Here is a 16,890-nt window from a genome sequence, read left to right as displayed (position 1 = left end):
TATTTCAAACATCTTCTCCTCTGAAACTAGTGAACCAATTCCAACCAAACTTAGCTGAATGATCCTTAGGGTATTTAGAATAAAGTTATGTTTTATTTTCTGTTTCATCAAAAAACATGGCTGCCATGGCTAAAAATAGAACATAGGGCTAAAATGCAGTTTTTGGCTTTTATTTTAAAAACCAAAGCAGTTAGAGCAAATCTGACATGGGAATAAAGTATTCACACAGTATCAGCTGTGAAATTTTCAGATGAATCTTACAACCCTTTGTTGGGTTGCTGAAACTATTGACTAAATTGGTAATTTTTAAGGAAATTTTGCAAAGTAAGATCTTCAAATAAGTTTAAAAAACCAAAACTGTCGATTGACCACTGAAGGAGTTATTGCCCTTTGCTTTTGAAGAAAGTATGACAAAAAACAGCATTTTCAAACACTTATTAATATACATTAAACCAAAAAAAACAAATGACGATTAAATTGGACACTTAAACTCTTAAACGAAAGTTAAATGCAAAAAAAGCAAGGTGAGTGATTCAGGCTCTTCAGAGCTTCTTGTTTCCATTCCATACGCCAGCACTGGCAGTTAACACTCCATTATTGGCAACTTATTTATTGTCTTAATTTGATACGTTATCTGTAAAAATTAACAGTATTGATGACATTAAAAGCTATGTAACTAATATGAACCAAAAAGTGATTGAAATGAAAAGTGATATAAACCATAGGTCATCTCTCCTAAGGACCTTGTGAGCTACAACTTTTAAAATGTAAATCAGTATGTTCAAGTATCTGCCATCAACAACATAAAATACAAAAAACAAAACATATAGGAAATGACAAAAGACAACCACTGAAAAGGTTCCTCACTTATTATAGGTTCATGTGGCAAGGTTAAACATTTCAGGCTGATTTCTCAACCCTCACCCTCTAAATCTTGATCATTGGACATATGGTCCTTTTATTTATTTATAAACTACAACTTGAGTTTACATTACAGATTACATCAATGAGAATAAGCCTGTGTTTGATGACGAGGATGATACAACGTACATGAAGCCTGATCCTGTGCTACAATTTCATAACCCGGAATATTTTGACAGTCCAGTACATACAAATGCTCAATTGCCACGGAAATCTAACTCATCTGATTATTACAATGACATGAAAGTAAACGGCACAGAACTGAAGCCTTTAATGATTGTAGAGGATAACTCTGAAACAACAGTGTAGTCATGTGTGTTGTCAGTGTTATCTCCCTTTCACAAAGTTAATCACTCTTAAGAAAGTTCGGGAGTTTTAACATGTTGGTTTACTACCAACTGTTTATTACAAAGGGAGATAACTTTATACATGTTATAGCCCATACTGCCAAATAGTGATAACTAACTTGGTTGTGATAACCATGGATACATTAACCAACCAGGAGTTATGTTTATGGTTGTGTTATACAGCTTTGTTAAGCCAAGGCAATAGTGGTCAGGGACAGTTAATACTGCCAAGAAGATATGTGATATATATATACAGTCATTTTATACACAAGAACCATTTGTTTGAGATTATTCACTGAACAGGTTGTGATACTATCGACATTGAGCAGGGACCACAGTACACGTGTACACCATGTGACTTTATATACAAGGCTCAGTACAGTACATGTGTACACCATGTGACTTTATATACAAGGCTGGTGATAGATCTGTGCATGCAGCTTAGATAATATATATGTTGTTATTGTTAGAAAATATTATACTATTTAAATTGTTAAACAATGTGTTCTAGCTGATGTAATATATTATAATTTAGTTATCTTTTTAAAAATGAACATAAATAAAACATGAAGGAAATAAATGCACTACGGTATGATAACAAAGATATTACCTAAATACAAAATACATTTTTTGTGTCGCATATTATTGTCTGAAATTATCTTATCATAAATTGTGAACAAATATATGTAACAATTTTATGATGAATTTGATTGTGTTCAGAAAGTACAATACTATTAGATATAAACAGAGAGTGGAAGGTGACAAATACATGTTGGTATGTCCAATTGTACACGGTAAGATCTCTATTGTGTTAACAAAGAAGGAATCATATTTACATTTGACTGCAAATCCACCATATATATCAATGACAAGAAAATTTAGACAATTTTATAAGGGAACTTGTTTCCGCATTTCAAAATTCAGATAAAATATAAGAAAATGCCACCAATATTTTTTAATTTGCCGCCGAAAACATTTTATATATCAAATATTTTTTCAGGTTATAGAATACGATTTCCTTACATACCGAATCAAAAGTGACCATTAAACGATTGTTTATCTAAGATCTGTATGTAAATGTTATGAACTGTGATAATTATTTTAAGCGTGTGAGAGAGTTCAGATTAATCTTATTTAAAAAAACATATATCTGATCTTAATTTTAAATTAATTTTAATTTTTCAGGATGGAATTTAAAAATATATGTATATATGATCACCCTATGTGAGCATGAATTGTTAGAAACCAGTTGTTAAATTGAACAAAGTTTTTCTTGAAATAGTGGAGACTAAAAAGTACTATTATGAATATGTCAAAAGTGCATGACAACTGGAATCTGTCTAATGCTTAAATCTACAGAAACTTGCTACCTGTAATTAGTAAGCCTCTTACCTGTAAAAGGAATGTAGATTTAGGTTGCTACCGTTAAATTTTATTTTATGTTTCAATTTCCACTAAAAAAGTCCAGTAATGATTTAAAAAAATAAAATAAAGTGGTTGTAGGTAAAAAGTTATATTAAAAATTGGTTAAGGGCATATGATACAGCTTTCATGTCACCCTGAATTTTTGACGAAAAATTGCATACAAGCTATTTTTTTTGTCCTAAGTCCATTTAAATATGCAATTGAAAATATACATTCAAGTACTACTTTTAGAGATATATGGGGTCAAAATTTAGACATTTACTCAAAAGTTACTTTTTTCAACATTTTATCAATATTGAAAAATCACACCTTACTTTTTTGTTTCAAATGATAAACAGGCATGTTTGTTTTTTTAGGTGAAAGCATTTGAAATATGTTCTTTATAGAAGTATGATCTAAATATGTGATACAATTCTATGGAAATAATTCACTTTAAAAAAAATTCATTATTTTATAAGAAACCAGCATGTCCTGCTGTATTTTTATCTGATCTATTTAGAAATTATCTGTGATTTGTTCCTTAAAATTGGTACAAGTCAAATGTCTTTTTTAAAAAGAGGGGTCTATATGTACTTGTTTGCAAGCTATCGATCAAATTCAGTCAAAAAACACATCTTTTCTTGATCTGTTAAATTTTGGATTTCAAAAAATAACAATTTAACATCAGAAACATCATTACCTCCCCTCTATCTGTATTATATGCCCTTAAACACAACATACCTCTAAGTTTACATTACTCTGCAAGTGTTTGAGTATGCCATATAGATTCTTGACAGTTAATTGTTTTACTACTGAAGTATTGTTGAGTTTACCAAATATTAATTGTTGATATTTCAGTTATTTATTCTATCTGTTATGTAAGAAACATTATAACCTCATGAAGTATAAAACATAGTTATTGGAGTTGTTACTATTTTTAGACTAAATCAAGTTTCATTTTGCATTTTAAATCAGAGGTTATACTTCTGGTGTGAACAGTACATTGTTATATTTGGAAGTGTTTATAAGACCAATGTGCCTCTTAGAGATTATTTTTGTTTATTGTTAAGAAATCCATCACATATTTATGAGAATGTCTCAGTGTTGTATTCCCTACATCATTTCTACAAATACTTTAACTCTATCTTAATTTGACAAATACAAGTTTTAAAAACAATGTGTTAGGGTTAACTCCATTAAGCTCAAACTGAAATGATAATAATGATGCTAAAGAGTTGTGTTCCTGGACTACTTCTAATTAATAAAGTCAAAAGACAGATGATTTACTAGTAAACCATCAACAAAATTTACAAATTTAACTTTGCTTAGACTTTCCTTATGAAATTCCGTTTCAAAGCTGACCAGACACAACAGAGACTTAATGTGATTTCTTAAGAGAGTTATACCAGTAAAGTACTATTCAATGACAAGTGTTCATTTAACATTTTAGAAATCCAATGATAAGTATGTATATGTATGTTATATGTATCTGTGCTATGCAATATAATGATAGTAAATGGCTTATATGTTTTGTGTATTTTTAAATGCCAATGTTTCATGTAGTAACAATTATTTCTTCATTGTGACAAATCATTTTATACATCAGGAAACTATAGCCAAACTAATGTGCTTATTGTGGTAGTTATTCTGTTTGAATATGCCATTAAATTATAGTTGATCAAACCTTATCAATTCAATGATGAATTGCACAAAACCAAAGCTGGAATTAGATTTTTTAGTGGTGTAATTCTCCATAAAACAAAAGTTATCAAAAGTAGTTTATCAACAGTTTTGATGTGCACCTTTAATTTGTATCCCAGTTTAAGGATATCTTCCTTTCACTTTCTAATAACGGGAAAAAAGCTGAAAATGAAACTTTTATATCTATTGATAAATTTTGTTTTCCGTCAATTTGGATAAGTAAGATGTTTCAATTGACCTCATATTTACTTGAATATTTCATACCATTAACATGATAATAGTTTGTATAAATAATGTCATTATCAAGGTCTGAGAATACCTATTGGATTTACCAGAAAAACAATAAATTTTGCTGATATTGAGACATATTTTTATTTGATTTCAAGTTTATACAAAGTGCATTAAGCTTTGGTTTATTTTATATGTTTCTTTAATGAAATTCTAAGTATTTTACCATTACATAAGTTCAGCTGATTTTACAAGTACTTAAGATTCTTCAGATAACTTGTGCCAAAACACCAGTTAACTCTTGGACTTTAGTGAGACCTGAGAATCCTATCTTTTTCACTCAGGAATATAAAAAAAAGAACATTAACAAGCAGCTAGATTGAAAAGGTTCTTCTTATTTTTGACTCTGCAAGTCTGCTTGAATTCATCTGAACATAAGTTTCAACTTAATAATTTGGTTTGATTTTAACTATATTTGATAATTTGCCTGAAGTTCTTTTCATTAATTCATGTTGTTGTATCTGTCTTATTTATTTTGTACGATCTCAGACTTAATCAACCAAGTTGATACAATAAATGTAATACTAACAACTATATATTGTAAGTCAGTGGACATAAATGTATCGTGAAACCAGAGGCGGATTTAGGGGGGGGGGGCAAGCCCCCCTTTTTTGGGAAAAAATTGGGTTGCTTATATAGAGAATCACTGAAGCGTGACTGGAGTGGGCCCCCTCTTAGGTAGTCAGTTCGCCCCCACTTTTTCTGGATCCGCCACTGGAAACAATTGTTTGTCCATTGTTGACAACACTTTTTCACATTCAACAAAGCAAAGTGAAGTATGCTTAGATATTGTCTTTTCATGTTTCACTTTAATCTTTATACAGTAGGTCAAGTCATAACAATTGTGATGCATCCTCTATATAACAAAAAATATATAAACATTTCAAATTTAGTTTTAAAACTTTTTTTCTTTTTTTTTACCTTTTGTTTAAATTTAAATCTTGACTCCTGTCTTACTCTGTTAAAATATTTATGTCCATTGACTCATAGATAAGCATCCCTTAACAAATATAATATGAGCATTTTCTCTTCAATGGTGCCATCTTTTTCTATGTTCAAAGTTCTAGTCTTCCTACATATAATGTACATTTGTAAATAATGAGTTTCTCCCTTCATCTCATCTCCAAACTATAATGGTAGCCTGGTATTATACTGAAAAAAGAGAATTCTCTGTTAAAAGGGTAGAAAGAATTAATGTCAACAAAATTTGCTATGTGCAAAATATGAATATTTAATTGAAATTTATTTCATGTTATTTTTTACTCAATCAAAGAGACATACTATGTGAAGATGTATCAGTTTCTGAGTATAATGATTCATTAGCCATAAAAAAAAAGTAAAATAGAATCACACACACTTCATTAAGTTGTTGAGCCATCAGTAACAAAGATATTCTTTTAATAGAAGAATTTTATTTTTGTGTTTTATTGGAACGCAGACAACTTAGGAATGTCTATTAGATCGACCAGAGAAGCCACTTTCTAAAACTTATTAACCCAAACAAGCAATTTTAGGATTCCAGCTTTGTGCTTTTATATTGAGTCAGTTTTCATACAACAAACAAGAGTATTTATTTGACTCAAAACAATGTTTTACTGAAATGTCTTTAGACATTGTATTGTAATAAATAGTAATTTATTGTATTGATAAATTAATAGTGATATCATGTTTTTATTGTATTGATAAATTAATAGTGATATCATGTTTTTATTCATTGATACCTTCAATGTTTTAACATTTATTTTTGGCATGAAAAAAGATAATGAGAGAAGTACACCTGGTTATAAAGGATGCCAGTCCAATACACATGGTTATAAAGGATGCCAGTCCAATTCTTGCTAATTTGATTTCCAAACAGGTCTTCCTTAAGTTGATTTTGTTTTCAAGTTGATGCATACAAGTTGATGTAATGAGTTCTATAATGTATGAAAGAAAGCCTCTCCTTAGACTTGCTGTGTAGGGTATACTTCTGTCCAACATTAGCAACATGACCTTATTTTTGTTTGTATGTTTAGTTCCATGATATTTTATGGTCAGATGGCTTCACTAGACCTCTGCTAAATGTTTGTTTTCCAGTTTATTGGATTATATATCCTACACCAACCAGTTTATGCTAGAGAAAGGAAACCAATGCCAACAAAATTTTTGAATGCAAAAAATGATTAAAATTGGTTAATATGCATTGTAATAGAGGCATCATCTTTTTTATATTCTTTCTGGTGAAGAAAGATCAAGTGCATGACAGAAGTTTTATTGTTCAAACCATATTATTGTTGTTCCGTTACATATCTCATTTTGTCTTCAATAAAGTTAGTTGGTAGTCTGTCGAGTAAGTTTGATCATGATCTTATAATTATTGATAAAGTCTTATGTACAGAAAACTTAACACTTAAAATATGACAAATTTTTAGCTTTATCATACTTTTTATATTTACAATGTATTATGCCAAATTTCTTTTTACCCACCTAACAAACTTTACATCGTTATTGTAATATTGCATTTTCACAAATTTTTATGTTTAAATCTTGTTGTTTTAGTGCTTAGCATGCAATCTTTGTTTTATCTGTTTATACAAAATGCTACTACAGATTTTAATGGATGTAAAATACTTCATCAAATAATTATGAATAAAATTTATGAAAAAATATACTTCTTTTAATGAACTACACATTTTATGTGGTCAGCTGATTATGAATAAAAGAAGATGTGTGGTATATAGATATAAGAAGATGTGGTATGAGTGTCAATAAGACAATTCTTTATCCAAGTCACATTTTGTAAAAGTAAACCGTTATAGCTTAAAATGCTATTTAAACACTCTTTGCATCCGTCATATTTTCTTAAAAAGCATTGGATTCATCTTAATATTTCAGTGCTGATAGAACTTAACCTAATGAAAAACTTCACAGCATGTCAGATTTTCTCTAAATGATTTGGTTTTTGAGATATAAGCCAAAAACTGCATTTTACCTTAATCTTCTATTTTTACCCATGCCAGCCAAGTTTTTTGACTAAACAGAAAATAAAACACAAACTTTGTTCTAGATATTCTAAGGATCATTCAGCTTTGGTTTGGTTGGAATTGGTTCAGTGGTTTCAGAGAGCAAGATTTTTAAGAGTTAGCAAACATGATCAACAAATTGTGTAAAATTGTTCTCAAGGGCAATAACTCCTCAGGGGTAAATAGACAATTTTGTTCATATGAACTTATTTGTAGATCTTCCTTTGCTGAACATTTTTGTTCTTTACAGTTTATCTTTATCTATTATAATATTCAAGATAATAACCCAAAACTGCAAACTTTCATTATAAATTGGTAATTTTAATGTCAGCTACCCAATAATGGGTTATTTGATTCATCTGAAAATTTATTTAAAGGCTGATAGAATTTGACCTTGACCTGCTTCCAAAAAGTTGTTAAGCAAAGGGGTGGAATTGGGAAATAGGCTCCCAATTCAATGAAATTACTGCTTTTGGCATGCGTCTCATACAGTCTCTGATAAGCTCCAACCTTCACGAGTGGTTTATTATTTGTAAACCTGGTGGAACTGTTTCATCTGACTGGAGAAGGGACGAAGGCAAGCCACTGGCGCCTCAAAATCAGATATCCTTGGGCAGATGGGAAAGGCTTCAGAAGACAACCTTGAGGAAAATCTGAATTTCCAGGATCAGAACATTTGTTCCGAAGTTGAAGGTAACCCCTACAGAAAACCTACAGTGCTGAAGACGGCAGTGTTGGGCTATACAGCGCACTCTTGACAGACCACAACACCACGCACAAACATCCGTTATGACACTTGAATCACAACCAATCGATGTGGAGCTCGCCCTATGAGGAGTGGTGCTCGCCCTGTGAGGACCCACCAAAGAGTTCATCAAATTCTACTGGGGTACCTTTGTTTCGTCTTGTGGAGTCGGGAGTCGAACAAGGAGAGCTACTGGCCGAAAAAAACACCAAGCCAAAGCTGAAAGAACAACCAGTCATTAACATCATGCACTAGAATGCAGAAGGGGTATCTAACAAAAGAGATGAATTGCATCATTTTCTACATGAAAACAATGATAACATCTCCTGTGTTCAGGAAACACACTTGCAAGAAGGAATTTTTTTTAAAGTCAAAGGATACCAAGTTTTCAGGAGTGACAGAAAAGAAAGAAAGGAGGTGTTCAGAAACAACATAAATGCCAGGGAGATTACAACATACTAGTATATGATGAAAGCACCGAGAAAATCTTGAAAAACCATCATTGGGCAAAGCTCTTATAACATTGTCAACTTCTACTGTCTAAATGATAAGAAACTCTCCCTAGATACCATACAGGTATCAGACATTAACTTTCTCATGGTAGATTTTAACAGCCAATCTCATAGCTGGGGATACAACACAAATGATAAAAAGAAGATTGGCAAGATGAACACCATCTTATTCTTGTCAATGACCCAACTGATACACAAACCTTCAATTTGCCGCTGGCACACAATAACAACACTATACCTAGCTTTCTGTACAGAGGAACAAAGACACCTATTAATGCTCAATTACCAAGATGGAGTTACAAGAAGGCAAACTGGGGCAAAATTGAAACAATAGCAAATGAACTTAAAAAGGACATAGTTACTGAAGGAAAGAACATCAACAATGTTGTCAAGATACGGTATTCAACGCAAGCAAAAGAAAGTATACCAAGGGGTGTGAGAAAGGACTACAAGCCATACTGATCCAATGAAATCATCAGGAAACACTTGATGCAATCACAAGAGCAAGATAAGAGTCTGAATCAAACCCCAGCAAGAAGAATAACATCAAACAAAAACGAAAAAACTTGACAAAAGCTCTAAATTATGAGGGAAGTTAAGGCCAAAAGATAACTCTGGATTTTGAAGGAAAAACAACTACAGGAAAAGCTGCTGCAAATGCATTTGCAAAAGGTTATGAAGAAGAAAGCAATACCAACAATCCAACTTTACGTAAAAAAAAGAAGTAATGAACAGGTATTAGAGAAAGACAGAAAATACCAGCACATGAAATCATGCAGACTGACATCACACAATGTCTTAGATGAAACAATCTACTAGTATAAGAAAGCTAAAGAAGAAAAAGTCTCCAGGTCCAGATAACATCGCAAATGAGATGCTTCAACATCTAGGGAACTCGTCACTAAACACTTTGCTGGACATATTCAATTTTAGCTAGAGACCAGGTCAAGTCCCACATTATGCTGGAAGGAAGCAATAATAATGTCAATACAAAAGAAAGGAAAGAATAAATCAATCCTCAGGTTATTGTCCTATACACCTAACAAGCAGCTGTTGTTAATTGTTGGAGCGCATAATAAACAAGCGCATGCACATGAACTTAGAGTCAGACAGAGAAGATCATTTGACATGAACAAGCTGGTTTTAGACAATACAAAAGCACAGAAGATCAGACTACACATCTATCACAGGAAGTAGAAGATGCCTTCCAATCCAAGATAGTAACGTTGGCTGTCTGTGTAGATCTACAAAGAGCATTTGATAAGGTATGGAAAGATGGACTCCTTGTAGAAATGCTTAGGTATTGCCAATCTTTGTGTGTTGGTGATGGTAGTGCATCACAGGGTAATGTTATGCGTCTAGTGAATGGGACTGTCCTATGGATGTCTTATGCCGCTGGCTAGCAATTTTATTTTGCGAAAAGAAAGCCGAGTGAGTAAGTCTTTCCTGCCGGTACATAGCCTCTACATTATCAAGACTTCAGCAGTAGCCTCCCCGCGGTAGCACACGGTAACTGATTGCAATAAATCAGGCGAATCTGTTGGGGATCTCGGAGCAGCAAGGGCCCCAGAAATGCAGTGTGTAGGCCCACTGGTATGTGGACATGCCCTAGCACTCATTAACCTTGCCCCAACTATGGGTAAAATAGTCGGCCAGGAGAGGGTCGCAGCCTGGTTACGGCAACTTTCCTAAGAGAAGAGAACTCTAACATCAAAATCAACGGGTAGATCAGACTCGTAAGCCAAGGAAGGCATCTATCTATTGGAAGGAAAACCATAAACAAATAACCCTGGTCCACCAGGTTGGAGGTTGAGCTAGGGGGTAATCTCCCCTACTCATAAAATAGCATCTGATTACGGAAACAAGGATTAGAAAAAATTTAACTCGTCTCGTATCATCAGAATACCAGCAGAATTCTGCGTAAATGAATGGGACTAGTGAAAGCCAACAGGAAGCTAGTCACACGAAAAGTATCCTGAATGCGAGAACCAAACTTAAATTGGGTTTTTTGAATATCCGTACCATGTATGAGACAGGAAAACAAGCCCAAGTGTTAAGAGAAATGAAGGAAAACAAGCTGCACATATTAGGTATAAGTGAATGTAGATGGACAGGGTTTGGCAAAAACTTGACAAATACAGGAGATACAATCATATATTCTGGTAGAAAAGATGACAAACACAAGGGGGAGTTGCCATTATCCTCAACAAATCAGCCTCTAAATCACTCATTGAGTATAATCCAGTCAATGAAAGAATAATAACAGCAAGACTAAATACAAAACCTATAAAGACATCAATAATCCAAGTCTATTCTCCAACAAATGAAGCTGATAAAGAAATTAAGATAGAATTTTATGAAATGCTCCAAGCTGAGATAGAGAAAATCCCGAAAAAAGACCTAACAATCATCATGGGAGATTTTAATGCTAAAGTGGGGCAAGATAACAGTGGTTTTGAGAGAATAATGGGGAAACATGGCTGTGGGATCATGAACGAAAATGGAGAACATCTAGTAGACTTTTGTGGACTGAACAATCTTGTAATAAGTGGAACATTGTTCCCACACAAGGATGTCCATAAGCTGACTTGGGTATCACCTGGAGGCAGAGATAAAAACCAGATCGACCACATAGCAATTAATGGCAAATGGAGAAGATCCTTACAAGATGTGAGAATAAGGCGAGGCGCTGATGTTGGAAGTGACCATCATCTTGTCACAGCAAACATCAAACTTAAACTTATGAGAGCATCAGAACCTTGCAGAGTACAGAGATTCGACACAGGGAAACTCAGACACATGAAAACCAACCATGACTTCAAATTAGAACTGAAGAACCGCTTTCAACTCTTAGAACAACTCAAAAGTAACAACACTGAAGACAGTGAAACAGTAGATGAACAATGGCAAGAAGTGGAAGATCTGTTTAAAAAGACCAGTGAAAAAATATTGGGTTTCAAACGCCAAAAGCACAAAGAATGGATCAAACAAGAGACATGGACACTGATTGACAACAGGAAAGAGCTAAAGAAAAAGATCTGCAACACTCGCTCTGATAGACTAAAAGATAGACTAATGGGTCAATACTCCAACTGTCACAAGGACGTTAAGAAAGCCACCAGAAAAGATAAAAAAGATTTCATCGAGGGATTGGCTCTGGAGGCTGAAAAAGCTGCGTCTGAGCAAAGAATGGGCGACCTTTACCAAATTACAAAGAAACTTTGTGGTAAAAAAAGAAACACCAACATGCCAGTAAAAGACAAACAGGGTAATCTAATAACATCTGAAAGAGAACAAGAGAATAGATGGAATGAGCACTTCAAAGAAGTATTAAATAGGCCAGAACCAGAAACAACAGCAAACATACCCATAGCAGAGCACGACCTTGAAGTAAATATAGAAATTCCATCAAGATCGGAGATTATCAGAGCAGTAAGGAGTCTTAAAAACAACAAAGCCCCAGGAAACGATAAGCTATCAGCAGAGCTATTTAAATCAGATCCAGCCTTAACAGCAAACATTCTTCACACACCATTCAAAGAGATCTGGCAAAATATCAAGATACCTAAAAACTGGTCAGAAGGTAACATCATAAGACTGGATAAGAAAGGTGATCTCACAAACTGCAATAACTGGAGAGGAATCACCTTATTACCAATCCCAAGTAAAATTTTCACCAAAATACTAATAGACAGAATTAAAACAGCAATTGACAACAAACTCAGAAAAGAACAGGCAGGCTTTAGAAAAGGAAAGAGTTGTTGTGATCACATATTCGTGCTACGAAACATCCTTGAACAGTGCACAGAATGGCAGAGACAATTGATAATCAACTTTATAGACTTTGAAAAAGCCTTTGACAGCATACACAGAGAAAGCTTATGGAAGATTTTACGATGCTATGGAATACCAGCAAAAATAGTACAACTTATCGAAATGTTCTATACAGAATTCAGATGCACTGTGGGAACTTCATCAGACATCAGCTTTCTAGTAAAATCTGGAGTTAGACAAGGCTGTGTTATGTCTTCCCTTCTATTCATAATAGTTGTCGATTGGGTAATGAATTCCACCATCAGTAACAGTAACAACACAGGCATTAGATGGACTCTTTTTAGCTACCTAGAAGATCTGGACTTTGCAGATGATCTGGCCTTATTGTCGCATCTAGAAACACACATGCAAGACAAAACCACTAAGTTACAAAAGAATGCAAGTTTGATTGGATTAAATATCAACATCAAGAAATCAGAAGTGATGCCTCTTAACACCTCAGAGCCTCCTTTAATAGATTTAAATGGGACACCCCTAGTTTGCACTTCATCTTTCACCTACTTGGGCAGCATCGTAACATCTGAAGGAGGAGCAGACAAAGACATCAGAGCCAAAATAGGAAAAGCAAGAACTGCATTTTTAAAACTAAGACACATCTGGAAGACAAGCAACATCAGTAAGAACACCAAAATTAGATTATATAACAGTTGTGTACTAGCAGTGCTACTATATGGGGCGGAATGCTGGAGAATGACAGAAAAAGACATCAACAAGCTCTCCAGTTTTCACAACGGTTGCCTTAGAAAGATATTAAGGATATTCTGGCCGCGTAAAATCACAAACAAAGACCTCCATGAAACAACAGGATCCAACAACATGGAGACTCTATTGAAGCAGAAAAGATGGAGATGGATTAGCCATGTTCTTAGAAGACCAGCAGAGCTACTTGACCAGAGTAGCCCTAAGATGGACACCTGAGGGGAAAAGGAAGAAAGGCGCCCCAAAACAACTTGGAGAAGAACAGTTGAAGCTGAAATGAAAGAACATGGAATCAGCTGGGGTGTAATAGAAAAGAAAGCACAGAACAGAGATGAGTGGAAAGAACTAGTCCTTGCCCTATGTGCCCCCGGGCATAATAAGGACTAGGTAGGTAGGTAGGTATTGCCAATCTTATTAAACTAAGTTCTCATCACTATTTTAATAAAATTGAGATATGACATAAGTGGAATAATTTACAAATGGACCAAATCGTTCTTGTACAATAGAAAAGCCAGAGAGCTGGTAGATGGACATTGTGGACAGAAAGTGCTCTTAAAACAAGGGGTCTCACAAGGAGAAGTCTTACCACCAACTCCAACTCTATTCATACTCTTTATGAACCACCTAGTACCAGAGCTACCAAAGGGGGTACAATCAGCACTCTATCTTGTTCTCTGGTGCTCAGAAGAGTATGCATCTACAGCTAAATACAGAATACAAAGCTTTAGATATGATATTCACATGGGCTAAGCAGTGGTGTGTTACCATTAACAGAGAAAAAACAACCGGAACACTCTTCGCACTCTCTCCCAAAACCGAATATGTCAAGCTGATTTTGGATGATACTCCACTTAAGATGGAACACCAACAAACATACCTTTGGGTAACTTTTGACAAAAGAATGCCGTGTAAGCAACATATAACATCAGCTGACGCTAAGGCTAGGAGAAAATTGAACATCATGAGGAAACTTGCAGGAACAACATGGGGTGCAAATGGAAAAATCTTGAAATCTGTCTACCAAGGAAATGTAGACCACATCTTGAATACGGATCTAGCTCATGGATGAGTGACTGCAGCCAAGTCTCATCATCAGACTTTAAACAAAGTTCAGAATCAGGCACAGGTGCTATGAAATCAACACCAATTAAAAAGTATGGAGGATATAACAAACATACCACCTTACCGAATTAGACTATTTACCGGATTTGTAATAACATAAGCAACACGACGGGTGCCACATGTGGAGCAGGATCTGTTTACCCTTCTGGAGCACATGAGATCACCCCCAGTATTTGGTGGGGTTTATGTTGTGTTTTCTGTACTGTTATTTGTCTGTTTGTCTTTTTATTTTTAGCCATTGCGTTGTCAGTTGATTTTCAATATATGAGTTTGACTGTCCATCTGGTATATTTCGTCCCTCTTTTTAAAGAAGAGAAAGGAATGCAAAGCCATGATACAGGCCACCAAATATCAGTGTTCACAAGACCACTCAATGAATACCAAACTGAAACAACTCTACCTAGGCAGACTCAAAAGATCCAGCTTTACATTAGAGACAAGAGCATTACAAAGAAAACACCAGGAAACTCTACCTAAATATATCGAACCCATAGCTTTCACAATAAATAACAACACATGTGAAGATTAACTTGGAAATGTCACCATTCAGACCTCAGTTCCGCTCATTAACACCAAAGATGAACAGACTAGCAATGTTCAGAAAACACTGACAAAGTATGCTTGAAGAAGATTACCCTTCAGAAACCTGGGTAAGAGTATATACAGATGGGTCAGCCACAAATGCCACATCAAAAGGAGAGGCTAGCATATACATTAAGTACCCTAATGGAGATCAACAATCAGAGGCAATTCCAACAGGCCTACATTGTGCAAACTACAAAGCTGAAGAAGAAGCCCTTACTCATGCTGCACACTCCATCAAAAACAAAATCGATAACACAACTCAAGTAGTATTCCTGACTGATGCCCTCTCTGCTACAAGCTTTGAAGAACGACAAGCTACCTCAACTCCAACAAGCTTTAAACAACATCAAAAGTCTGACAACAGTACATCAGTAGATCCCTTCACATTGTGGAGTTTGGGGTAATGAACTAGCCGATAAATTAGCAAAGTATGGTACTGAACAACAACAGGGAGAAAACCCAGTCTGCTACACAGAGATGAAGACTATCATCAAATCTCTGTTCAACACTCCACAGCAACAAGACAGTTACCATCAGCTAGCAAGATCTGAACAAACCAACATCTTGAGACTGGAGACAGGACACAACAGACTCAACCAACATTTACACAAAGTCATGAAAGTTGTCCATCTCCAATGTGTCCTTGTGGAGAAGTAGAGCAGGATACGGCACACCTCTTACAGTCAAGCAAGATCCACCAGGAATTGAGAGATAAGATATGGCCCTCAGAAACACAACTCTAAGAGAAGCTATATATACCAGTGGATGCCCTACAGAAGACCACCAGATTTGTTGAGGAGACTGGTATTCAAGTGTAAACAATTGCCTACTTTTAGGGAAGGAACTTTGATGTTTGAATAAACAGCTGCGCCACTAGCGGATAATACGGCCGTCGTCTTGAATAACATGGGGATTGTACAGGAAGTCATGCTAAGTATATTCTTACTCATTCCTTATTCCTGCTCAATAGGAAGTTTATATAAGAGACAGAAAAAAATTGCTCACAACATGTTTTATATGTTTTTTTACCAAAAAATTCAATAAAATTCAAGAACTCAAAAATAAAATAAAAATCATCACCAAAAAGTATATAGATCTTTAGATTAATATAACTAAGAAGTGTGTAAACTTTTAAGCAATAATCATAAATCTTTTTTAAAGATACGGCGCGACATGTGAAAAAACCCGTCACACCCAAGTTTTAGTTACAAAATCAAGTATTAACTCAAAACATTTTATCTCATTTTCACCAAAAAGTATACAGATCGTTTGACCATCATAAGAAACAACTCATAACATTTGGATAAGTTGTTCTCAAGTTACGGTGCGACATGTTTACGCTGGACAGACGGACGCCGGACAGACTGACGGTGGATATATGTATTCCATAATACGTCCCGTCAGAATTGACGGGCGTATAAAAATGAGAAACGAAATCATTATTACCTTCTTTGGAACATCTAGAGTTGATAACTAGAAAGAGCAAAGCCTGCAACAAAAATTTACGAAAAAGAGTAAATTTTTAACTATTTATATTCTAATATAACGTTCTTCAAACCGTCTTAGAGTACACAACCACGGTAAAAGTTAAATATATTAATGCGGTCAGGGTATGTCCCTGGTGATGTGTTTTTTTTTTATCTCGTCTGATTTGCGAGACACAGGGGTGCTAGTCTGGCTGTGACCTTAACTACTAAGACAAAGTATTTTAATGTCAGTCAACTTTATAA

At 34.6% G+C, this 16,890-nt stretch overlaps 1 protein-coding gene across 2 annotated transcripts in view; it reads left to right on the top strand.

Annotated features, from left to right (window-relative positions):
* Positions 1-2,187, top strand: part of LOC139503515 (epidermal growth factor receptor-like) — a 103,543-nt gene extending 101,356 nt beyond the window's left edge. For both annotated transcript variants that reach the window (XM_071293306.1, XM_071293305.1), the window contains one exon: positions 998-2,187. In XM_071293306.1, the coding sequence (XP_071149407.1) occupies positions 998-1,230 (233 nt within the window). In that variant the 3' untranslated portion in view covers positions 1,231-2,187. The remainder of the gene's footprint in view (positions 1-997) is intronic.
* Positions 2,188-16,890: the final 14,703 nt, after the last annotated feature.

The sequence above is a fragment of the Mytilus edulis genome, chromosome 14 (genome assembly GCF_963676685.1).
Source record: "Mytilus edulis chromosome 14, xbMytEdul2.2, whole genome shotgun sequence".
Taxonomy (NCBI): domain Eukaryota; kingdom Metazoa; phylum Mollusca; class Bivalvia; order Mytilida; family Mytilidae; genus Mytilus; species Mytilus edulis.
Note: the sequence above shows the minus strand (reverse complement) of the source record. Positions and strands in the feature narration are given on the sequence as shown.